General features: G+C 40.6%; 2 protein-coding genes across 11 annotated transcripts in view; one reads left to right on the top strand and one right to left on the bottom strand.

The window, feature by feature from the left end:
• The window catches only part of DOCK7 (dedicator of cytokinesis 7), a 118,602-nt gene that overhangs the window by 41,581 nt on the left and 50,759 nt on the right, over positions 1-26,262 (bottom strand). For 6 of the 10 annotated variants that reach the window (XM_033151918.1, XM_033151919.1, XM_033151920.1 and 3 more), the window contains exons 15-24: positions 11,281-11,398; positions 10,240-10,310; positions 8,607-8,745; positions 7,558-7,659; positions 7,250-7,336; positions 6,837-7,068; positions 5,636-5,800; positions 4,819-4,988; positions 2,608-2,700; positions 915-1,004 (exon numbers count right to left, since the gene is read on the bottom strand). In XM_033151918.1, the coding sequence (XP_033007809.1) occupies positions 915-1,004; positions 2,608-2,700; positions 4,819-4,988; positions 5,636-5,800; positions 6,837-7,068; positions 7,250-7,336; positions 7,558-7,659; positions 8,607-8,745; positions 10,240-10,310; positions 11,281-11,398 (1,267 nt within the window). The remainder of the gene's footprint in view (positions 1-914; positions 1,005-2,607; positions 2,701-4,818; positions 4,989-5,635; positions 5,801-6,836; positions 7,069-7,249; positions 7,337-7,557; positions 7,660-8,606; positions 8,746-10,239; positions 10,311-11,280; positions 11,399-26,262) is intronic. The other 4 variants (XM_033151925.1, XM_033151926.1, XM_033151928.1 and 1 more) reach the window with 2 other exon arrangements.
• On the top strand, positions 13,847-25,439 carry ANGPTL3 (angiopoietin like 3). The gene is made up of 7 exons (XM_033151930.1): positions 13,847-14,378; positions 17,172-17,282; positions 17,916-18,027; positions 18,667-18,780; positions 19,338-19,433; positions 23,185-23,457; positions 25,211-25,439. Exons 1-7 carry the CDS (start codon positions 13,890-13,892, stop codon positions 25,393-25,395), a joined length of 1,380 nt encoding a protein of 459 aa, XP_033007821.1. The 5' UTR covers positions 13,847-13,889; the 3' UTR covers positions 25,396-25,439.

Genomic DNA, 26,262 nt, shown 5'->3' with positions numbered 1-26,262 from the left:
CTCCTCTCTCACATTTTGATCTTACCAGAGGGGCATAAGACAGAACAACAGAGGTCTTTAAGCAGAGGTTGGCTGGCCATTTGACATGTATGATTTAGTTGAGATCCCTGCATTGCAGGGAGTTGGACTAGGTGACCCTCAGGGTCCCCTTCCAATTCTACAATTCTGTTATTCTATGAAACCGTGAGCCCCCTGCAACATTAGAACACTTCCCTCAGAGGTGTTAAAAATGCAATTTATGCTTTGGCATGAGGGTAGAGTGCTGCTGAAGCTAAATGTAAGATACAGTTCTGAAGCACAAACAGCCTCCCGGAAGAAGATAGGAGGCAGAGGAGGGAAACAGTTCATCCCTGGAGGGTACTTGACAAGAAGGAGCTCCTGTTTGTTCCTCCCCTACCTTCTGTTGTGGTAGGTGGATAAGACCTGCTTGGGGAGGTTCCTAGCAGGATAAAAGTTTAGCAGTGCTATTATCTCTTCCCCTCCCTTAGAAGAAGTAAACAATGAATGGGAAGGATGATGGAAAAGATGGCAGGAGTTTTTTTCTGGCTCTCATTTATTCACTCCAAAACTTGTGAAAAACCAAGACAGAAAATGGCTAGTGGGAGCCACTGCAGAGCCCACATTTCTTGTGCATCTGCTTAAATCTTTGTACTATTCTTGAGAGAATTGTTTAAAACCAGAGAAGGGAACTCTTTTGAAACCATAAGTGAATCTTCTGAAACATTTTATGACAGCCTGAAGCCCTGGTTTTTAAAAAGAACTGAGCAACCTTGGCTCTAAGCTGACTCAGCACTCTCAAAATCAAGACACAAAGGCAGGGAACCCACTAAAGTATGGTGGCTTTAATGGTTTATAATGACTTAAAACTTCCCTGCCTTCCATACAATGTTTAAATTGTCTTCACTAAAATCTACCTTTTTAGTTGGCAACCGTCCTGTTAATGTTTGTAAGAAACTTGACGTCTCTGTGTGCGAAGACATACGATTACAACTTCGGTCTGTAGCCTACAGAGTGGAAAATGAATGAATGATGACAGCACATTAAAGTTGGTTGCGGGTGACATTTGCAGTTTGGGGACTACACACATCAACAAAGTAAACAGAAACGTCCTGGTATCAAATTCTTTTGTGCATCTCGTTCAAATAAAGGCCCAGTCCGGACAATCATTTGAGGAATCATAAACCAAGATTTATGAAGCTGGAAATGAGTGCTGGGGCCAAGCATCCTTCCCTTCCACCTCCATCCAATTTGGGCATGGAAACCATTGAATGAACATCCACGCTGTGGAATTCTGGCTTAATGTTCATTAACAAATCAGGAACTAAGTCAGGATGTGATCTAATCCCGGCTTATTTTCCTTGTTCGTTAACCGACATTAAGACAGAGTTCCTCAGTTTGGATGCAAAAACCAGGATCTTTATACCAAAGCTGTCATGCAGCATGAGGAGGAGAAGGAGAGCTTGACCCTGACTTCATAAGCCATGGCTTACGAAGTCTCAAATGCAATTTGTGTAGCAAAACATCTGCAGAGTTTAGGGCTCAGGCTTCTTTAAAATCAAGTGCAAAGTCTTTGCATAAAGGTATGTATTGTTGCAAAGCATGAAACTGGTGTGTAGCAGCATTATATTGTTGACGTGTATATCAAGAAAACAGTATGCTTTAAGGTATCAGCGCCATTCCTTCCAGCTTAAACAAATGCAGGGTTCTTACCTCCAAAGTATAATCCAATACCAGTGGTTATTGCACTAAACGTGACATTTTTATTCTTAAATTTGGTTTTAATTTTGATGGCTTTTTGACTAGAATGATGTTCATTTCTATCAGATTTGTTTGGGGTTGAAAAAATGTTGTTTTGCTTTTGTAGATAAAGCTGAGAGGTATGTTCAACTGACTTCAACCCATTCATTTGTTGGTACAAATATCCAATAAATCAATAATCATGCAGTGTTAAGAAGCAAGCAGCTATGGTTATAGTGTCAAGACCCTACATATTTCATACTTTACAGCAAAGGTATCTCTTATGACACCCCCCCCCCCCACAGTATCCAAATGTTATTAGCTGATATTAAGATTTAACATATACAACAATGCTGTTTTAATTGCAGTCACCTATTCACATGACAAAAGGAGGAGGGATGGATGAGGAAGAAAAATGCATTATGAAAATGGTAAAAAGGAAAAGTGGCATGTTCCCCAAACAACAACAACAACAAGAACTTATATGTGGGGGAGGGGATTCTGAATACATGTTTCCATTAGGAATATGTGTCACCTAACAGTCAGAACTGTTCATTTAATTCATTTTTATTTCCTTCTCCCCTTTCTTTAGATTATAAAGAAAGGGGAGAAGGAAATAAAAATGAATTATATAGCATTATCATTTCACAAACCCATAAACAACTGAAACACAAAGCGGGGACAAACAGTGGTGGCAAGTGGGTGGTTTTTCATGCAGTGTGGCGGTGGTGGGGTGGGGAATGAGGACATGGAACTCTTCAAAATAGATAAAGGCAAGTCAAGAAGACCACAGTGTGAACTTGGGAGGATAAGATGTTCTATAAGGTAATATTAGCCGAGGCAAGAAGAAAGCTCTAATGTAGACACCACCTGTGTAGTCTCTGCACTTGGACTGGGGTTGGATCCCCATGGGGCAGCTTTTGGAGCACCAGTGTTTACCCAGGAATTGGAGCGGTCTAAGCCCTGGGCATATAACAGAAAGCAGCAGGGAGAGGAAAGAAATGTTACATGTTGCATGCCACACAGTATAGGAAAATGCAGAGAAAATCAATTCCTTCAAAGAAACGCAGAGTGTATTCCATACAATTAGTACTGTTAAAACTACCTACGTTTTAGTCCAACGGGTTATTGCTCTCATTTCCCCATCACACGCACACTCACATGCTAAAAAGATGGATGTCTTCAATAAAGCGCATCTTATAAAATTTCCCTATTTTTATTGATTTTAAAAAATATATAAGAAAAGCACTCTCATAAATATGTGTATGATGTTGTAACTATAGGCCCAGATCCAAATAAAGTCAGTGACACTGAAATTAGTGAAACTTATAAATGAGTTGCAGTTAAACTTGTCTTATAAATTTCAGTGAGATTCAGGAGCAGCTAATTTTGCCTGAATTTGGGTCATTGGTTACATCTTAAAGAAACCATTTTTGTGGGTTTTTAAACAAATACAAGAACCATTAAACATTTATCCAGCAGTACATCTAATGGTGTTTGTTCTAGCCATTGACTTTAGACATAAACTTACATATTCAATGATCAAACATATTACTTAACATAACCTCTCCACTGAGACTACTGAGCGGTTGGTATAACAAGGATTTTATCTTATTACTTCAAAGAAAGTAGCCTCATCAGGCCTCTCTTCACCACCTCAGAGTAATGAAACCTGTCCACATACATTTCTGGGCACACACAAAAATCGGTATCTGCACACAGATGCACCCAAATTGCTGTTTCAAAAGTTTCCTAGTCTCCTGTAAATTGCTACAGCCATCCTGTTGGCACTGTATAGTTGGACCAAAGGTCCCTGAACCAAACATTGGCAGATAAATAATGAATAAACAATCCAGGTCTCAGAGTCAAAATTTATAAACCATGAAGCAATATGAAAGCACTCTTAGGAGTTTAGAAACTCACAGTAAATAAAGTTCAACAGCTGGGGCAAGAACAGTCCTGCAATCAAAATTTCTGTAAGAGGCAGTTTGTGGTTGATTGGTGTACCACCTGCCTTTTAAAAATCCATTGGCCAGTCTGAGTGCCAATCATGTCCTTGTATTGTATTCCTCCTTCCTCTTCCCCAGCTCCCACCTCACACTCCCTCACCCCCTGGGTGCAGGGCAGGAACTGGAATAATCCAATCCATAATTTGGACCCAAACTATATTTTTTTCTAAAGCAAAACAGGATTTCAGAAGCATAGCAAAAAGCCCCAAATCAGATTTTGGTCGGAGAAAGAAATCATGACACTTCCAAAGCAAAATTGAGGGTCTCCACTGATTTTGATGTACCCAGAGTTTTACAATATCTCTGCCAGGCTGTCGCATTACTCCTTCCAGCTTATTAAAAAGCAGAATATGTTTCTGTAAGAAAGCTTCTATCCATTTTTATTGCCAAATTACTCAAGGCCAGGCAGCTCACATAAAACTTATCATATCCAAGGTAAATTCCATGTGCACATCACTCCCTCAGGCATTTCACAAAAAGGTCAAGGTGGTTTAATTAGCAAAGACCATCAAATGGATACTTAAATATTCTGAGCTCTCCCAGTCAAAACCTTTAATGTTTAATAAGAACAACATGTGTCGCTTTTTGGGGTGAAATGATTTTTTTTTAATCATTCAAAAATTATTAAATTCCTTGGTCCTTCCATTTCCACCTTGCCCTTTTATACAAACGGGGCAATGACTTAAAAAAATAAAGTGCCTTTGACTGATTTTTCATGTAACTGGGTGTAAAACGCTTTTAAAGTGGCTCATAAAATAATTTGGACCGAAAGGAAAAAGTAAAGGTCAGAACTCCACAATAAAAGAGTCTGCTCTTTCGTTGCCTTTGTCCTTGTACAGGTAGAGCACCTTGAAAAGTAACCTGCTTACGACTGCAAACACCCTTTGAGAGCTGCCTTCCTGAACAAGCAAGGACATGGCGGCACATTTTAGAGTACAAGCTGCATCCAATTTAGGGCGGATAACACTGCCTGGACCTCAGCGGGGTTTGAAAATGTAAGAGATTAACTACCTGAATAGGGTTTAGGAATTAAAAATATTGGGCTATCACCCTCAGCTAAGTGCAATCTTACCTTACTCCCAATGATTGATCGGACTTCATCATCGGGCGAGGTTGGAGTGCCAGAGATATCTGGGTTGCTGTTGCTAAGGCTCCTGGAGCGATTCAAGTTTAGGCTCGCTGGTCTGACAGCAGAACGAGCCATGGTGGCGTAATGGACTGATCCTCCCAAGCCACCTGAACCTAAAACAATGAAGCACAATATAACTCAACAAGGTAGCATGAGGCAGAATACCGTGTACCAAACCAACACTAGTTCCACTTCAAGTACCAGCCGCTTCCACAGCTTCCTCAATGGCGCTGTTGGCAGATCCCTTGGGTTCAAGTCATCCTTTGTGTTGCCTTCACTTTCCCATCGGTCTCTGAAAATGATTGCCTTTGAAGCTTTCAAAGGAGGCGATGGAAGCCCCAGCTGGTCTGGAATTCATGGAGTGCCTTCATCAAGATGCCTGCACCTACTCAGTGGTGAGGGAAAGAGCCTGAACAGATGAGCCTTGATTCAACAAACCGCAAGGGAAGGGGGATGTTCTGACACCACCCACTCCAGCTGAAGCTGCTTGTATCCCATAGAAATATGTTCCTTGAGGTTGTGGGACCACTCAGCATGGGTGGACAGGAGATGGGGAGCAACCATGTGGAGGTGGAAACTGGGATGCATTAGAGACTCTGGTGCATCCAAGCGAAGGTTGTGTGCACCGCCCTTTTTGTCAACTAACTCACACATTCTCTTGCTAAAACTAGGTTCAGCCTCTGACAAACCCCAAGACGACTAACACCTGGAGAAGCATGCCCCTCAGTTCCAACCTTTACCCCCCAAAAAGAGAACCTACCTGAAGATGGCGAATTGGGAGAGGTGTTTGGCAAGCGAAAAACGTAATAAATATATGAGGTGAGGAGGTTGTTTCTGCCATGCTGGTCTTGGTTTCCTTCAAGGTTTTTGTGGAGTCTGTTTACAATAGAGGCCATGGCTTCAAAAGACGCTTGACCCAGATTTACTAAAAATAAATAAATCAAGCAGTTCAGCATTTATCAATATAGGTAACCTCACTATCACAACAGCTTTTTTAAAAAAGCTAAGCCCACATTCATTTCTCATGAAAAACAATTCCAGAGTAGCTTAAGTATTATGAAATTTAACCCTTAGTGGGGAGAGCAAGCACTTGAATTATTAAGTCTTTCTAGGATGCTGAATAGTTTATATAGCATAAATTGTAAGTTCCAACAAGGAATTGGGTAAGAAATGGTTCAGGCAGCATGCCAGCCAGAAAGAGTGGAATCCAAATTGGTGCACTGTGGTCACAAAAAGGTTTTAGATGCGGCAGAGGTGTCTGCTAACGGAATAGGAAGAGAGATAATTTTTGTCACTTCTTCCTTCCCCTACACTTCCCCCCATTCCACCTTCCACCCTGTTCTGGAAGATCTCTCAACTGCCTGAAGCTGATTTTTTTAAGGTGCTAGGAGTGGCAAAAGGAAAGAAATAGCCTCTTCTCATCCATTAATGGACACCCCCACTGATCAAAGGACACCATCTGGAATTCACTAACTGTCACAGTCAAAATGTTTAGCTCTCTTCCATTTCAATCCTCTACCACAGCTAACAAGTATGCATAAGGGATACATATGAAAAGGTATTGAGATGGATGAGGAAGTGTTACATGTATCATAACTGGCCAAATATACTACACTGTTGTCCCTGGGATGACTTCATAGTAATTTAAATTATCCGCACTACAGTACAAAGGAAAAGGCACTGAAGGTCAAGCCAGCTCTGGCGTACTCTATTGAGAGTAACACAGAAACACATACATGGTGAACTCCAAACATCTCCCAATTCCATTCATCAAGACTTCCAATCAATGATGGCCCCCAAATGTTACAGGTGAACAATGAAAACATCATTGAACATGTCCACGAAGAACAAAACATCTACATGTGATTATGGCAGTTTAAAGTGTGGGTGAATTAATGCAGCAGGGAGGGTTCACTCCAAGGTCTATCATGTTTTTAAAAACCCAAGCCTAAATAAAATACCTATTTGGCCAGCAATTATAGGAGGTCGTACAACCAAGAGGATCAGCTTGTCAAGCAAGAGATGGAGAAATCGCACCACAGGCTCCAGCTGAGAGGAATTCAGTGCCAAAATGCTGCTCTTCAGTTCGTTCTCCAAGTTGTTTTCCATAATTCTCATGTCGCCTATCCGCACAGGGAACATGTGTTCATCCAAGGCATGAACAAGGGCAAAGAACTTGTCAAGGTAAGGGTCCTGCATAGACAAAAGTCCCAACAAAATATACTAAGCCGCGTTACTTTAAAAGCGAATTATATCTTCTATCTAAACGAAAAACACATTTCTCTGTGTGTGAGAGAGATAGGAGAAATTATATCCATTTATATCTAGATTGGATTCAAGCCTTTCTCATGTAGGGACTGCTATTAATACATACCTGTGTATGAATAGATGACACAGCAACTATTTCTACATTAAAAACTCCCTTATGATTATCTACCCACTTCATTCCAGGCAGGGGCACCTGAGGTTGGGGAGGAAGCAAATAATAAAAGCATTCAGGAGTCTGATTACAATGACAAAGCAGAAATATCAATTACAGATAGGTCTAGCAAAAGCAGGCACTCCATTCAGTATTAGACATGGAAGATATGAACATCTTTTAAAGCTTGCTGTCTAAGTAAGGGATCAGAATATTTCAGATGCCTACTGCTTAAATTGTCATTAGCACAAGGAACTACTGACCTCTGGAGAGAGCACAGAGTATGCCTGAGGTGGTTTCTCTAGCGAAACAGGGAGAAGGAACTGACCGGTTTTCAACCGTCCATTCTGAAGCATTGGTATCCACTGTAACAGGGGAAAGAAGGCAAAATATCTCATCTGTACACAGGGTATGTCCAATTCATCCAATGTAATAATAATAAAACTTATCTGAAGGTACAGGATAAGAACAACACACTATCAGAATCACAAGGATTTGGTTTCAAGAGTGCATGGACTTTGTGTTGAGTGGTATATGCTCCAATTCTTTCTCCAAAACAGGGTTGTGGGCCACAATCCCAGAGGCCCCCAGGCTCTCCCCAGGCCACACACCCTTTCCCCAGGCAGTGCCCCTCACTGGCCCTGCCCTGCATCCCTCTTAAGTGCCTTTGCGTTGCTCATATTAGTCTCTGAATGGTGATAATGCCTGTATGGTGCTCTGATTTTTGCTGGGCTGGAACGGAGTCTACTGGACAAAGGCAAGAAACACCTGTTGCTCCAGAAACATTTGGCCCTGGCCCCATGCATGCACCCCCCCCCCCGAAGGCTGTCCATGAGGTAATGTGGCCCTTGGTTTGAAACAGGTTCCCTACCACTGCTCTAAAAGGAAGAGGCGGAAGGAAATATAAGACTAGAAAATGGAAAGCATGAAAGGAACGCTTCAAACAAAAGTGGGAACACAAAGGTTCATTTTTATAGAACGAAACTCAGAATAAACCCAAATTGTATTATTTGCAATCCACAAGAATATATCTTTCTGTCTACCAGCAGCTTGCCTCTGTTCTTGTTTCCAATTCTGAGTACCACATTGGGTGGTCACTTTCAACCTAGTCACATAACGCTGAGCTCTCAGTGACATCAAAGAGACAGAAATTACTAGAATACAGAAATAACCTGAACCAAACAAAATAAAAAAATATTCTGTGGCTCTCCTCCTCCCTTCCTGCTCCCAGATGAAAAATGAAAGGAGTGGGGAATAAAAGGGAGAGAGAAGATTTGTGGGATAAATGGTTTGTTTCTCTGTGTGTTTTTACCGTGTATCCAACAGGCGTCTCCAGAGGAGTATTTTGTTTTTGTTGGCAACTGACATGATAAAAAGTGAAAAGCAGGTGGTGGTGGTCAGTTAAAGTAGCAGGGAGTTTAATCTTGATTTCTTCGTGAAAATCAGGAGATCTGTTTTGAGATAAAAAAAATAATCTGTAAGTATAAAGCTTTTGAAACCTAGAATACAACCTGCTGCTCCTCTGCGTGTAAACAGAATCTTCTGATGCAAGAAACATAAAGGAAAAAAAGAAGAATTAATAATTTCCACTTAGTTTCCTAATTCCAGAAAACCAAATTCTATTAAGACCTTCAGATGAATTTAGCAGTTCTAAGATAAGAGGCAAATTTGCACGATCAAATCTTGGTTTAATGATACAGGAATGCTATTCTTTTAATATTTAATGGCCTGTTTGTTCTCTCTTAGCGAGTTACAGACAGGGACAAGCTTGAGAAATGGTAAACCAGTACAGTACTTTTTTTTTAAAAAAAAATAACACTGCATTACAGTTAGATAAATGTACTCATGACTCAGATAATGTCAGAAGTGCTTTGAGCACCTTCAAAGCGTATCACAGCAGTCTGGAAAATTCCTTGCCCTGCTCCCCAACAGCATCAGCTACGAGCTCAAGGAAGAGAGCTGTAAATGTGATGAACACCACTTTGGAAAAAGTGCAAATGTTCAGAAATGCAGTAGAAAATAGATGAACCCAAATTCTTCTGTCAAGACTGGAGCTCAGCCAGTCTCACATTGTGCAGATGAGCACCTTTGAAGCCTTCCCCTGCTCCCAGTGGGGAGCGACAGGGTCCTGGGAGCCTCCAATTTTTGCTGTTTGCTCAGCCCTTTGGCTACCTAAACCAGCCAAAATTTATTGACCCTTTTTCTAAGTGTTTTGCTAGAATGTTTTGGCATGCTACCAGGATCAAGCTGCATGCGATTTGAAAGTCAAAAGAATGACAAATCCCTGAAAAAGCCAAATAACATATAAATGAGATTTGGACACTTTAAACCTTAATAGGATTTGGGCACTTTGGCCTCAGTCCTAAACCACTTTTACCCTTCATTGGGCTCCATCCAATATATTCCACTATTAATAGCTTGAAGAGGAAGACAAAAATTCTGGACATAATTACAAGAAAAAAATATTCCTCACAAATGAAATAAACTTTAAACACAAATAAACTGAGCACTGGGTCAAGTTCCATTTATGAATGGAATGTCCACCAACTGCAGGATTTAATTTTTAGATGTACTGAATATCTGATTTAATAAATAAACAAACAAACAAGCAAGCAAGCAAGCTCAGTGCCTTTTAGAAGACAGACCATATTGCAAGGTTATCTATTGCCAGGACTTTTTGAATTTGGCATTCCAAAGCGTAAATTTCAATGAAACAAAAATGTCAGATTCTTCATCCAAAATATTTTGTGCATGATAGTACAATACTCCTATTTTAAAAGTATATATCCCCATAAGATTCTAAAAGAAATCTAAATGCCATGTTTTGCACCAGCTGCCAATCATAGGATCAATACTGTTTTGCTTTATACTTATAATCAACTGTCTTGCTTCTGGTTTTAATTGCATTATGCACATAGTGTCACATGATGTCTTTTACATTTTACCTGTTATGATACACAACAGCTGTATATGCTTCTTTTGAAAATTCAGCACAGCTGGATTTTCCAAATATTACCTGCAAAAGGAAATAAAACAAGATGATTTAGCATTGCTTCTGAGTTCTGGAAGTTAGGCTAAGAGCCAAGAGCCTTTACCAACGTCAGTGAAATGTCGGTCAATTTTGCCAAGGCAAAATGAACAACAGAACCTCTACTGGTTGACTGCATTTTATATAATTATGACGCACGTCAGTTTAAACAATGATTACAAATGGGAAACGGGCAGGAGGTGATTTGGCTGGAATGATGGTTGCTACGATTTCATGAGAGAGGCGATTCCATTTCTCTACTGCATATTAAGCAATGTTGGTTGTATGAGCATCATAGAAAAGAAATAGCAAGAACTACATAAGCACAAGCCCAAACGCACCATGAAGTTTGGAAGGTTAGATCAGGCTTGTGTAGGGGCTCATGATGATGGCCTCCATAAAAGAAGTTTTCTCAGCAATGGTCACTCAATTGTGAGACTGTCCAGTTGAGGGTCCTTTACAATGTATAAAAGACCTGTGAAGACAGCTCTTTCCTCACCAGTGTTAGTGGGTAACATTATCTTGAGGATTTTGTGCTGTGGGTCCTTGGATTTTAATGCTGCTTTTCTCATTTGAAATGCATGGAGCATTTTCCCTCCAATTCTTATCTTTTATTTGTATATTATAATGTGTATAAAACAATCTTAGATGCTGTGGAAGCCACTTTGTAGAGAAGACTTCTGAAAAAGTGGGGTATGATTTTTTTCAATTAATAAATAAATTGGAGGACACAAGATGTCATAAAATAACATGTCATAAATATTTAAATTTAATATGAACTGTGCTCTATTCCTGTTGGGCCTGCAGAGAGGGTAGGAAGCAACATTGAGTCCCAAGCAGACTACTCAGGCTAGATCCACAGAACGCCACATGTAGCACGCATCCAACACCTTAAAAACAATCGGGGCACCAGTCAAAAGCAAACACAAACATACACACACACACACACACACCATACCGGCATTGCGTTACTTGGATCCTCCCCAAACATAAATTGGACTTTTACAGTGATGTTCCGAGCAGATCCTTGACGGTTAGCAAAATTAAGGCTTTGAGGATAGACATACAGAAGGTTTCTGTAAAATAAAGGAATATTACATAATGAATGCCGCATCATACAACAATGAAGATATACCAAAGTGTCTTGGGCATCAGTTATAAACTTTGGAGCAATGTAGCAGTGTGTTGTGTGAGGCCAAGGATGCACATTACTGCATCTTCTCTGCCTGCTTTCTTACAATTCTGAAACATAAAAAATGCAAATAAAAATAATGTAAGAGAAGTAGCCTGCAAACAGCAAGGGAAAACGAGAGTCAGAACGCATTATTTCTCAATATATCTTTGCCCATTTTGACATGACGCGTCTAAGTTTTACCATTTGGCTTTTCACAAACTCCCAAACACAGAACACCACTGGATCGCTGGCTACAGATCCTCCACCAATGGTTTGGTATATACCATATTCCATATTCCACTAAGCCACAACTTAGCTGACTCATGATGCTGCTCCACCACAACAATCTATTATCAATGGGTTGCTTCCAAAGGCTCATATTCTCCAAAAAGACAGAATCTCCCACTGTCAGAGGAAGGCACCTTCTGTTGTCAGTAGTAGACATACCTTTGTATCAAACCTAACAGACTTTGCACTGTTCTTGTGCTACACAGAATGGTGGGCTATAGAGCCACATTATCTTTCTGCGTTCCATACACTGCAGCAAGCTGAAGTGAGCAGATAGGGCATTCTTTCTGTTTCAAAGGAAGACCTTCATGCTGAATTAAGCGCCGGAATTTCATCCCCATTGGTCATCTTGCTTAATCAATGTTCTCTTTATTATTTCTGTAGGCGGCTGCTGAAAGATTTCTCCCCCCCCCCCTTTTTGTGGCTCTCCTAAATTACCTCGTTCTGGCATGAATACATTTGCTCCTCAATGTGCTTTTTCAAATAAAAATGGATATGAAAATTTACTTTAAAATGTACTTTTCTCATAAAATTTTCATTAAGTGTTATTAGTAGCTTTAGAGAGGGATTTAAATGTATTTGCGAAGCCAAGCTGTGTGATCCCTATATTAAACACAGTGTTCTTCTGGGGACTCATATTGGTACTGGCCATTAAAAAAAAAAGGACTTGTGCCCTTTGCACTCTTCTTTGGTGATATTTTCTCTCAAGTACAGGTGAGGAACCTTTCCATCCAAAGTGAAACTGTTTTGGTTAGAAGGTTAAAAGTTTCTCCTTCTGTTCAACATGCATCTATTTGCTTTAAAAAGCTCAGCAAATAGAATCCTGCCCTGGGGTTGACAGTGTTGCAAGAGGTAGAGAAAGAAAGAGTTAAAACTCCACAACTTGCATCCAATAGGACAAATGCCATCATACTTTCTCATAACGATCCTGGAAGTGATCCTCTTTCTCCCTTCCAGGCTATGTGTCTTTCGTTGTCTTTGCAATGAATTATCTCTTTTAAACTCTACACTCCTCATATAGCATTTTGCCAGTGCATGGTATATTTGTCATAGGCACAAGCTTCTTATAGTGTACAAACTTTTCAGAGTCTTATAAATCCCTTACAGCTTTATATCCCCTTTGGGGTTCAATTGTGTCCTAAATTATGGAGGAAATCACTTCTGTTTGAACAACATGGTGGCCCCCTTTATAATTTCCATCTATTCTCCCTTTTCAGCCTTTACTGTGATCCACAGGGATACCAACCACCAAGAAGAAATGATGGGCCAAGCAAGAAGAGATCAGTAGTTCCAGGCTCCCCAGGCAGCCAGGGCAAAACAAGACTATGCACCATTGACAGAGATCAAGGTGGAGGTTCAGTACCATGCACAGTACTCCTGACCATTAGGTCCAGTCGTGTCTGACTCTGGGGTTGTGGTGCTCATCTCGCGTTACTGGCTGAGGGAGCCGGCGTACACCTTCCGGGTCATGTGGCAAGCATGACTAAGCCGCTTCTGGTGAACCAGAGCAGCACACGGAAACAACATTTACCTTCCCGCCAGAGCGGTACCTATTTATCTACTTGCACTTTGACGTGCTTTCGAACTGCTAGGCTAGCAGGAACTGGGACCAAGCAATGGGAGCTCACCCCGTCGTGGGGATTTGAGCCGCCGACCTTCTGATCAGCAAGCCCTAGGCTCTGTGGTTTAACCCACAGCGCCACCCGTGTCCCTTCACTCCTGTAGCTGAGGCCAAAACATACAAGTTGTCTCAGCAAGGTCCTTGAGCAACTGGTCAAGTTTTATAGGAGGGCTAGGCAGTCATTGACTAGAAGCCTCACCACTTAAATACTGCCTCCAGCTCATCTCTCCTCACAGCTGATCAGAAAAAAGTCTGTCATAAATGGATCGTCAGGTGGGTTTGTCTGTTTCGATGTCCAAAAAGCCTAACGAGGACACAGGTTACACTCATTTAAGTTTAATGATCAACTACCTCAACTTGATTTTTCAGGTCTGAGCAGCATATATTTATAGGCAAACTAAGTTGCAAAAACTATCACATAGAAAGACTAACAGCAGCTTGGGAACACTTTTATTTTCCAGAGGCTATCATAAGCAGAAAGAAAATGAAAACAATACTAGCATTACTCTTTGTAATTTCTCTAGTCGCTGCAACTAGAATAGATGGAGATGAGTTTTCCTTTGTACCAGAACCTCCTGAGCCAAGGTTTGCTATGTTACATGATGTGCAATTACTAGCCACCGGGCTGCTCCAGCTTGGGCGTGGCCTTAAAGACTTTGCCATCAAGACCAAAGGTCAAATGGATGACATCTTTCAGAAACTTCACCTTTTTGACCAATCTTTTAATGAGATCTCGAAACAAGCCAATGAGATAAAAGAAGACGAGGAACAGCTAAAAAACGCTACTTCCATATTGCAAGTCAATAACGAAGAGATAAGGAACATCTCTGTGGAGCTAAATTCCAAGATAGAAATACTTTCACAGGAGAAGATTCAGCTTCAGGATAAAGTAGGGAAGCTGGAAGAAAAAATAACCAAATTGTTTCAGACCCAGATTGAAAATCAGGAGCCTGAAGAAATTGCATCACTTAAAGTAAGTAGCAGGTATGGAATAGATTTAATATTGCCAAAGTCACCTGAAATGGTTTTCGGGCTACTGATAGAATCCAAAGCTCCAAAGTCAATGATGACCTTGTTGCATTAATATCAGTGATGTAAGATAGACTTTATCTAGCGGCTGTTTCATACAGTTTTGCTTTGTTTTCCAGTGGTAAATAAAATTAAGATGCTAAAATGTTAAAAAAATAAGATGCTAAATTAGATCACTCTTTGGGGAAGGAATAGCCAAAAATTCCTTTGCAAATCAGGTCAATTTGTGTTCAAGTATAAGGGTATTGGAAAGTACACTGCAGTATAGGAAAATGTTCTGATGCCTTAGAGCGGTACTCTCCAGATGTTGCTAGACTCTAACTCCCATCACCTTGACTATTGGCTATACTTGCTGGGGCTGATGGCAGTTAGGAGACCAACAATATCTGCAGGCACCATGTTGGATACCCCTGCTATGATGATGATAATTTTATTATTTATACCCCGTCCATCTGGCTGGGTTTTCCAGTGCAAACATTTCCGATGCAAACTACCCTTGTTTTTGCACAGGAATGTTTTCCACTTCAAACATTTCCAGGAAAGCCACATCAATGTATTTTGAGGAATGAAATGAACGTAGTTATCAAGAAAGTAACAACTGGTTCTTTATTGTAAATTTGTTTCTAAACATTTGTTATGCGTTTATGTAAAACGTATCCTTGTGGTACAAGGATACTTCATGACTTTTTTATTTTTAAATTAGTTTTTTTTTAAGGAGGATAGTTTTGGATCAACAGCAAACTGCACGGAATATCTAGAGAACTAAACAATGGCTCAAGTATGCTCTGTGCTTTACCAAAAAGCAACACAACAAGATGAATTATTTTAAGAAAGGCCAGGGATGGTCAGTGTTCTAAACATGTAAGCCACATGCTTTTGCACCTAGAATTTTTTTTCTGGACAGTCCGTAAAGGAGGATAATCAGAGTACCCTGGGTGGCTGGAACCGCTTCCCTTTCATAACGTAAGACTATGACATAGGAAAGGCTCATTTATTTTTAAATATTTGTACTTTTCACAGCTTGTCCTTACAAAATTTAAAACAGACTGCTGCTTTAAAAATAACAATTCCACAAGCAACACAACAAGCAACACAGCTGCAATTGATAATGTATCAACCAATTGCCAAAAGCAACATCAGCAAAGCGGCAAAATATCATGAAATAATTATAAGCAAAAAGCCTAGGAAAATGAAATGGTGTTCAGCTGCTGCCCAAACAATAAAAGCACAAGCACAAAGCATACATTTTGGGGGGCAGGATGTTTCCAAGATATGGCACAACTACTAAGAGCAGTTGGAGCAGGGCCTCTCTGATGACAGTTCACTGAGTGACTTTGTACAAGATGGTCAGGTTTGTATGAGTTGTTGCTGAAGTAGAAGGAACTGGCTTATGAATTCTTCCAGCCAGCCAGGGGAAAGGAAATAGTAGACAATCAGGACTCAAAGGGTAGGAATTAATTAAGAGTTTCTCCATGATGGCCAGCAGTGGTGCACCCACCAGTATGAGAGGGATGCATCAGGTGTGTTTGTACTGGAATTCTCAAAGACTGAATTCCTTAAACTTCCCTTTGGATATCAAAGGTCCTTTCTAGGAAAATGACTGCTTTTATAGGGAGTGGGGGTAGGGTGGGATGCCAAAACAGATAATAAAAGCAAGTCCCAGCCACCAGACAGTAGCTTTGCTTCAGTTCCAAGAAACCAGCTCTTAATCCATCATTTTTTAAGGACAGAGTACAGGATCCATAGATTATGAAGCAAAACAGGATTGTTGCATGATTTGACTATACAAAACCATCCCTCCAAATAAGATTGAGGATATACCTTCTACTTCTGTTTAGCATGGTAAGACTTTGGTGAAATTGGCTTGCACTGAGAGGTGCCCTTCTCCCAGTGGAAAGCCTCCTACAAGGACCCTAAATCCAAAGAAGCTCTTCTATCAGCAATATTTTACATAAACTCTCTTTTGGTAGCCTACTAGAGCACATGTGGGACACGGGTAGCACTGTGGTCTAAACCACAGAGCTTAGGGCTTGCCGATCAGAAGGTCGGCGGTCTGAATCCCCACGACGGGGTGAGCTCCCGTTGCTCGGTCCCAGCTTCTGCCCACCTAGCAGTTCAAAAGCATGCCAAAAAGTGCAAGTAGATAAATAGGTACCGCTCCAGCGGGAAGATAAGCGGTGTTTCCGTGTGCTGCTCTGGTTCACCAGAAGCGGCTTAGTCATGCTGGCCACATGACCCGGAAGCTGTCTGCGGACAAACGCCGGCTCCCTCAGCCTATAGAGCGAGATGGGCACGCAACCCCAGAGTCGTCTGCGACTGGACCTAACCGCCGGGGTACCTTTACCTTTAGAGCACATAAGTTACAAATCCAAATCAGGGATGGAAAACCTGTGACCCTTCAGATGTTGGTGAACTTACTCACAAGCTGCTTTGAGAGTTTTTTCTACAATAAAGCAGTATACACATTTTATGAAATAAACTCCAATATCTCTCAGCCACAGCCAGCATGGCTGATGCAAGTTGTAGTCCACCAAAATCTGGAAGGCAACAAATTCCCCATCCTTGGCCTAGATCCTCCATACTCTGCATATATCTCATGCTGTAAAACACTGACTCTGCACTGCAGGAATATATCAGCCAGAGCTTGCTTGAGAGTTCATGGACCTGCACTATTAAATTCTCTCCTTCTGTTTCATGGTCCTTTGAAACCAAGCCATTGTTTATGCTCTCCCTGCAGAACTTCGTTGAGCAGCAGGACAACCACCTCAGATCCCTTCTCAAAATAGTTCAAGCGCAGCATGTTCAAATTGGCAAACAACAAGAACAAATAGAAGACCTGGAAGAGAAGGTAACATTGCTGCTTTACCAATTACCTCCTCCAATTCAGGGCAGCCCTTTCAGTGATATTAGGTGATTTTTGAGACAGCTGCGAACTGAGAAAGAGGTACAGGGTGCAGAAATTGGGAGAAATAAAGAACTAATGGAAAAAGTACAAACTACTGAATAAACAGCAAAGTGGACAGGGAATAACTAATTTTATATGAAGATTTAATAATTTCAATATATTTCCATCATGCTCTAAGATAATTTGTGGACACTATGTGTCTTCGCTTTGTATTCCCAATGTAGCTCCAGGATTGGAATGGAAAAATTACATTTCCTTATTGTATTTCAACTTGAAAAATTCTGAAAACACTTCCTTCAGCTAACAATCTTCCCATCATGGAGAATACTTTTGTGGTAAAAGAAATTGGGCATGCCCCACACATGACTGTAGAAAGGTAATGGGGAGGGGGAATGCTTCATTCTCAGGAATTCTCTTGTAAAGATAAGAGGTCTCTACCATCAGTAAACCACTACTCCCCATTTTGTCATCTCAATATACCTGGGCTCCAAAATATCAGTAGATGAATGACGAACTTTACTAACAATAAACAGATTAATAATAATAACAATAATAAATAATTTTCTCTCTCTCCAGCTAAGCAGCCCTGGTTTTCAAGACAACACAAAGACTTTATTCCCCTTGAGAGAAGAAAATGAAAGAAGGCAAACTAAACTTAATACAACAGCTAAAGTTCAAGATTACAAAGGTAACAAGTAATCCTTGTGTACACTGTCATCTGTGAATACTGTTCTAGTATACATTTTTCTATGGGTATACATCTTTGAACGCCACACTGTTAAATTCTCTTTACTACTGTTGTTGGAAAAACAAGTGTGGCCTTCCACAACATGTTGCAGTGCATCCTCCCTCCAAAAAAGGAAAGCTCCTGTTCAGGCTTCCAGTCATCCATTCTCTACAAGTAGGACATTCTACTCTTTCTCCTCCCCACTCCCTGCTCTCAATTATTTTTTCAAGAGTCGCTGTTCATTCTGTTGTTAATGAACATGCTCATTTGGCTGCTTAGATGGAGTTTGTCCATTTAGGATTGTTTTATTTTTAAAAGCTTATTTCTACAAGCCACAAGTTTCCCCCAAGCATGCCAGTACTTCCTTCTTGTTTCTCAGTACCCATTTTGACTACCATTTTGTCAGTGCTCACCAACTGGATGAGATAATGTGACATATTAAAAATAATAACAATCAAAGGAATGATTCACAGCATTCTTTCATACAATATCATCACCCAAGTCCCTGCCACAATACTGAGTGCATTTCAGTGTGCCTTAAACTCACCCTGCACAACTTTAGTCATGCATTTGTAACTTTTAAAATATTGTTGTTCTTAGGAAATGCTACTGATTGCATGTGGATATACAGCAGAGGTGAAAGATCTAGTGGCATTTATTCTATTAAACCCAGAGGATCTGAGGCTTTTAACGTCTACTGTGAAATGAAAGCAGGTAAGTCCAGCTACACCAGGGACCATCTAATTCTCCTGCTAAAAATCATTATGGACTTCATTTTCTGCCCTGAATGATGTTAAGTGTTCCATTAGTGAAACATAGGAAGTTACCTTATACTCAGTCAGACTACTGGCCCATCTAGCTCAGTACCAGTTTAACTACAGTTGGTCAATAGTTAACTAGGATTACCAAATTAAAAAATGGTGCAGTCAGTAGGATCAATTATTTATGTTCCAACTGGGTCAGATGAGGATGCCACGACTGAATAATCATCACAACTAAACCTCTTCCAGCAGTGGACAAGTGGCATGGACAACTTTCACACCCATCCATGAAAATTCACATGGGAGTAAATTCAATGAATACTTTACAAATATTGTGTGTGCGCGCATGTGCGCACACCCCTGCTTTTTTTCTATATTTAACTGCATAAAAAAGCATTCATTGGGGGCACAATATGAACTGGGCCTATGTTTGCTGCAGTCCAAAACTGGGGAGGGGGGGGCAATAAAGCAGGTAATATTTCTACTTTGTTTATCTTTTTTCATACACAGAAAGTGCATGGACAGTTATTCAAAACAGATTTGATGGATCACTAGATTTCAACCAAACCTGGGAGAACTATATGAATGGATTTGGCAACCTGGATGGTAAATACATTCTCTTACATTTCCCTAAATAATTAAGCATTTTTATGTGCTAAAATAGTAGTTGACTGTGGTTTATGCAAACACCAACACATTAAAGTAAGTGAAAAATACCTTTGGGAGAATAAGGGATGCTATTTTGGGCATGTTTTAAACAGGTTAGCTTTCTTCACCCCATTGTTTTGGTCTGAATTGGTGCATGGTGAACAGACTGAGATTTAAACTACCCTTGGATTGGGTATTAATGTGACTTTAACCCACAGAGCATCAAAGGCAGGATGCCCCTCTAAACACCAGTTTGCTAAAAGCACATACAGGATGGGTTAACAGAAAAGAAGTTAATCGGAATGGACAACCTGTCAAAACTGGGTTTTATGGATAGATCCTAATACATCCACCACTCAGATGTTTGAAATACATACACAATGTAGATTAAGAATAATATACCCTGCACTTCCGATACATATCCACCTTCATGTTTACATGTACAGAACATTTTTGCTTAGGGCTTAAAACCGTAGACTGAGTCTATCAGGCATATGACTGATGCAGATGAGATGTACAGTTCATGTGGATGAATGCAAGAATTTAGTTGATTTATGCACCGCTTGACAATCCCAATCACTACCTTCTTCTAGCCTGCCCTCATCCCACTATAACCATATAACACAAGCAGAGGTTAGCAGGGCAACAGCTGCAGTTCCATGCAATGCAATGCAATGCAATGCAATGCAATGCAATGCAATGCAATGCAATGCAATGCAAGAAGGGCAGGACTCATCCTGCCCATTTCACAGAATCACCCTCTTCAACTTTCACAATTTACTGCACCCTTTTGCAGGCACAAGACTCACCTCAGTGTTCTTAGTGTGAAGCTTTTTCCTGGCACTGGCAAAGCAGCACTGACAGCTGCTGTGCCATTATCAAGAGGTAGTGCCTGCTTCCTACTTTTGTTACTTCAAAAACTTTCCAAGTTGAGTGAGGAAGTATGTAAGGAGGCACTTTCTAGGTGTCTAAAATACTATACTAAAGTACTAAAGATCTGTAAACATAGCAGTGCATACAAAAAGGTATTTCTATTATCTCAATGTTATTTGCAGAAAATATTGGACCAAATGAGGCCAGAAAATACTCAAGAACCTTTACATCATATTAGAATTAAACTTCATAGTATACAGTGGAAAAGTTGCCATGTAGTGACTGATACAACAGGCAGTTTTCATGCATATCACACAATGAATAGCACTGGGTCAACATAAAGCTCAATGGGCTTCCGATGAAACAAAACCCTGGTTTCTAAACTTAACCAGCCAATCATCCCATCAGAGGACCAGGCAGAAAGAAACCACCCTTATTTGCACTGGTTAATCATCCACTTGGGACACATGGTGCATGCTAACAGACACATCATCCAGCACACTTTGCTAAAGGTATGTTCCAAGCTGCTTCTACAGAAGTGCTAAAGGGGGGCAAGAACTGAAGTGGCAACCCTGTTTGGCCACCAGGACAGGGAGCAACATATATTAGCAATTATCCTGAAATCACCTAGTGAAGTCCTGAAATATTTTAGTCCATAAGTAGTTTAATTGGCTTCATTGTCATTACTTGCAAAACAGTAATTTCAAGATTGCAAAGTAAATTTTATACGCCTGGAGCTGGATTAAACTAACCTGGTGCGCTAGTGGAAGCCAGTGAAAGAACTCATGGCATAATGGGCCTCCTCCTCCTCCTCCTCAATCTGCTCTGGGGGGTCAGGAGAAATCCCAGAATAGTGTGCAAGCAGAGGAGAGGGGAGATCATTCTGCCTGGAATGCAGAAATGTTTGTGCTAACAGAACAGTTGTGATAGAATAGCCTTCAATTCTACCCCTAGCATCTAGGGATGTCTCAAAACACCTATTATTATATTACTTACATGAAGTTGAATAATACAGAGTCAAATCACTGGCCCATCCAGCAATGGGTCTCCAAGATCTCAGGCAAAGAGCCATTTCCTACTATTGCCATCCAAGATCCTTATTACTAAAAACTGCTGGGGACTGAGCTCAGGATGTTAAACATGCTAAGGAAATGCTGTTATCAGTAAATTATGGGCTTTAGTAGCTGTTATTTGATATGTAGAGCAGACATGTCTAACATCAAAGACTCTCTTCTTAAACGAGAGTGCTATTTGGATTCCATCCAAATGTTACTGGATTCCAACTACCATCAGTCCCAAATATCATTCAGCAACATCTGGAGGGCCAGGGGTTTCCCACCCCTGCCCTAAAATTCATTACATAGAAAATATTTCCACAAAATGTGGCCCACCATGAGTTTGATGGTTTTACAGTTCACTTGAACTCATGGACAATTTGTTCCAAAAAGAGGTAGGGAATATCCAAATAAATTTAGCATGTGCGACACTGCAAAAAATCTCTGAACAATCACAAGGTCTTCTTAAGGAAAAACTGCACATGTAGATTAGCTCAAAAAGCTGTTAAAGTGCCATCCCCCTGTTTCCCCCCAGCTGGGACCTGTGTTATATAATTTGCACTGAAGACACAAACAAGCTCTGTGCAATTTCATTTTCTCCTAATATAGCTACAAATTGGTTTGGCATTCCCATAGCTTGTTACAGGTATTTTCAGTCCTTCTTATATTAATTGGAAACTATGGTAGCTCCATTTATGACATGAGATTGGATTGTCTATGATGTATGAAAGTCCCCACAACAATATTGCTCCCAATATGAAATTATGCATTTTTTGTTTTTACAATAATGGTCTTCGTTAAAAAATACTGATGCTCCTTCACTGCCCCCTACATAAAGCTCAAGAACCTGGTTCACATGACACAGGAAGCCAACATGTGGTTCAAGAGCGAATCTTCCTTTAAAAAAAAAAGAGTTCATAAGGTGAAGTTTTCAATACTTTTGAAATCAGAGCTTTAAGAATCGCTGACTTGGGGAGAAAATTGGTAATACTTTCCCACAGCAGCAAAATCAAAGTTGAAACTGAGATTTCATCATTACACTGTATAAAGTTTGCCTGGTGGTGAAATCTGAAACATAAATGCAAAATCACATGTTTGTTTTAAAAGGGTACGTTTTATCTTTTCCGCTATTTCTTGTTCAAATAATGTCCTCTCTCATTTATCTTTGCCAACTTGGAATGACTCCATTGGCCCAGGATACCAACAACTTTAGTGAAAAGGTGCCTTAATGTAGTTATTCTGGGAAAAAGGTAGAAGAAAATACAACTATTTTTTAAAAGTAGAATCCAATGTACACTTACTTCTAAGAAAACATGCTTAGTTTTGCACTCCATGTAATTCACTTAGAATGTTCAATTTAAATGTGCTGTGGTAAATGACACTACCTAAATGCCTATTAAGAGTGCATTCCTTTCTCATGGCTGACACTCCATTTCCATTGCAATTAAATTTTATATATGCCACTCGCTTCACTTATCAGAGAGATTCATTCACACACTTTTGTAAAGTATGCCTTGCATTATCCCTGGCAGACTCTGGCAAGCTGCAAAGTTCCATTCTATTCATATTTAGTTTTAGTTTCCCGTTTTAATTGATCATTAGTGCATAATCTAAAAGTTGTAAACAAAAAAGAGAGATCTCCAAGAGAGATTATCTGAAAAGTTCAAGGGTTCCCAAGACTCAGGTTGTCTGCTTAATTAACCAAATTAGTAACTCTAACTTGCTTATGTCTTGCTATCAGCCTACCCTAATAGTTCAGTCTGTGCAACTTGCATTTTCAGGAGAATTTTGGCTGGGCCTACAAAAGATCTATTCCATTGTAAACCAAGGTGACCACATCCTGCGTATTGAGCTGGAGGACTCAAGAGCTAACCAACGTTATATTGAATACACATTCACAATGGGAGGTTCAGAAACAGACTACACTGCTCTTCTCTCCAGGATTACTGGGAATATCCCTAATGTTCTGCCTGAACAGAAAGAAGTGAAGTTCTCTACAAAAGATCACAACAGCAACACTGAAAGAAAAGTCAACTGTCCAGAAAACCATTCAGGTACTCTTTTTCAGTACAAGCTGCTGCTTTAGCTTCTCCTCATAAATCGGGGGGGGGGGGATACGTTGTGGAAGATATAGCTGCAACTTTGTCTACAAAACTTATATATTCCCTGTTCTGAAAAATGAAGCATTAGGAACCAGAAGCAAATTCTGAAGAACAACTGTGTATGTTGGGTGAGGGACTGCAAATCTGAGTGATCAAACTTGTTTAGAAACAAACTTATCTGCACTCAGTAGCTAGCATGTCATAGACACTCTAACCTTTTGCCCCAATATGGTATTTTATAACTGTATATTTAATATGGAGGAGTATCCAGTTGTGTAATTTTCCATATGCATTCTGTACTATCTTGGAAGGCTACATCTCATCAATCTCTGAACATGTGACTCACTCTCTAGAGCAGGGATGGATAACCTGTGGCCCTCCAGATGTTGGTGCAACTCCCATCCTCTCTATTGGCCATGCTGGCTGGGTGTTGGAGACCAAGAACATCTGCAGTGGCACAGGTTCCCCCATCCTTGGTTTAGAGTTTCCCTCCCATATATTTCTAGTCCCCAACTGAACATTAGGCAGAACTTTAGGGAACAGAAATAAAACTAAAAAGTGAAGTGATCTGGCAAAGATCTAAAAAGAGAGAGCGTAGCACACAGGAATAATAAATTGGTGGCATGATTTCCTGTAGAGCACCTCCAAGTAAATCCGCAAGAAGTGCTGGTATTCTATACACTTTCTCCTTAAACCAGGCAAAAATGTTATTCTGAAATTCCCTTTTCTGCCCCCTCCAATGTGGAAAATTCAAATTTGCAGCATGAATCAGTAAGTTATTTTAATTCATTTGCAGTTCAATCCTATTTATTTTACTTCTGCTAATAAATGTAGATAACTATGAAACCATATAAAGTTCACTTCTGAGTGTCAGTTTTACAGAGAATATAAGTGTTTGAGATAGGAGTGCTGTGGGTTTTTTTTAAACCCGACACTGGGTAATTAAGTTAAAATAGAAGGAGTCCTTTAAAAAGAGAGAGGGGGGGTAGGGGCCATTGTATGCAGAAGATACCAAATTCAATCCCTGGCATTTCCAGGTAGAGCTGAGAATATCTCCTACTGAAACTCTGGAGAGGCAATGCCAATGTAGACAACTCAGCATAGGGCAGCTTCCTATGTTCTTAGAGAGAGGGGTGGTGGACATTGAGTATTTGTGACCCAATCTGGGGGATGTTATGACAAGCTTCATAGATGTACAGTTCTTCTGAGTTCCCTTCCCCCCGATAAGCAACTCCTCATACCAGGCAGCTACTGTTGATGCTACCAAGCATTTTGAGAAGTGACATCAAACACAGCATGAGAAGAAATGTGAGAAATCCCCCTCCACAGATGGAAGCCCCTTCTGGTGCCTAAAGGGGGTCTATGAAGCATGCCCTTAGTCCAGGGGTCCCCCAACTAAGGCCTGGGGGCCGGATGCGGCCCAATCGCCTTCTAAATGTGGCCCGCGGACGGTCTGGGAATCAGTGTATTTTTACATGAGCAGAATGTGTGCTTTTATTTAAAATGCATCTCTGGATTATTTGTGGGGGCATAGGAATTCATTCATTTTATTTATTTTTTAAAAAATATAGTCTGGCCCCTACAAGGTCTGAGGGACAGTGGACCGGCCCCCTGCTGAAAGTTTGCTGACCCCTGCCTTAGTCCATATGATTGTACTACAGTGTTGTCACTATCAATTAAATGGTGCTTATAATTTCATCTTCAGGTGGTTGGTGGCACACTGCATGTGAAGAAACAAACTTGAATGGAAAATACATCAAGTCAAGTTCAAGAGGAAAACTGGAAAGGAAAAAGAGAGTACTCTATTGGAAGCCTCAGAAAGGAAGACCCTATTTTATCAAATCAACCAAACTGATGATACATTCTACAGATTTTGAAAATGTTGACTGAGCATAGCCATTTGGAGTCTATCTAATAAAGCACACGTTACCTCTGTCAGAGCCAAATGAAGGCACTTTTCAGTACTCAGACAAAAGAATTCCATTGTACCTTAATGATATATTTTGTTTCTGTGGCGACCATATACAAAAACACAGTATGGTCAAAAGATGGGCAGAGTAATGGAAACAGACAAATGCAGCCAGTTTTTTAGGATTGTTACTGGCTCTCGAAACCCACTGCTAGCAAGCTTTCCTTAGCTTTCCTAAGGATAGCTATATCTGAAGATGTTTACCATACCAATGGGAAGGAAGAAGGGAAGGAAAAAGCTTGCCCCAGGTTGGGCTTGAGCTTCCCTACCTTCCCTCCTTTCTCTCAGCAGCAGAACTTGTACTACAGGAGAGTCAGGAGAAGCCAACATTGCAGGGAAGAAGTGTGGCAAGGAGAAATCTTGGGGCAGAAAGGAAATATGATGCACAGGACAGCAGCTCACCAGCCCACCTGGTTTTCCTAGCCTGGCCCAGCCTGTATCACCATAGAAGAGAATTCAGCCACTTCATTTTGATAGCAGAAAATAAGCTACTGCTTTCAGGACACATTTAGGGAGGTATAACCGCGGATCTCAATGTCACCATAGGCATAGGGGAAGGCTTTGCCCTTTAGAGGAAAATGTCACTGTTCTCTGTTCAAATCAACAGCTTTCATGGATCTCTGTGGAATAAAATAAACAGGGTGCAATGCAGTTCACAGCTTAGGGGGAGCAAGGCCTGTCTCTTTGAATGAAGGCTGAAGTTGAGGGAGAACAGGCATGCTTTTTACTACATAACACCTGTGACCTACTATAGCTGGTACACACCTCTACCTATACAAGAGATTCCA

Source organism: Lacerta agilis, chromosome 6, assembly GCF_009819535.1.
Source record: "Lacerta agilis isolate rLacAgi1 chromosome 6, rLacAgi1.pri, whole genome shotgun sequence".
NCBI classification, from domain to species: Eukaryota; Metazoa; Chordata; class Lepidosauria; order Squamata; family Lacertidae; genus Lacerta; species Lacerta agilis.
This window is presented reverse-complemented; position numbering and strand designations above follow the sequence as displayed.

Coding starts and splice junctions, on each gene's coding strand:
- ANGPTL3 (XM_033151930.1), top strand. CDS start 13,890: ATGAAAACAATACTAGCATTACTCTTTGTAATTTCTCTAGTCGCTGCA. Junction 14,379..17,171: donor AAGAAATTGCATCACTTAAA/GTAAGTAGCAGG, acceptor CTCTCCCTGCAG/AACTTCGTTGAGCAGCAGGA. Junction 18,028..18,666: donor TAAAGTTCAAGATTACAAAG/GTAACAAGTAAT, acceptor TGTTGTTCTTAG/GAAATGCTACTGATTGCATG.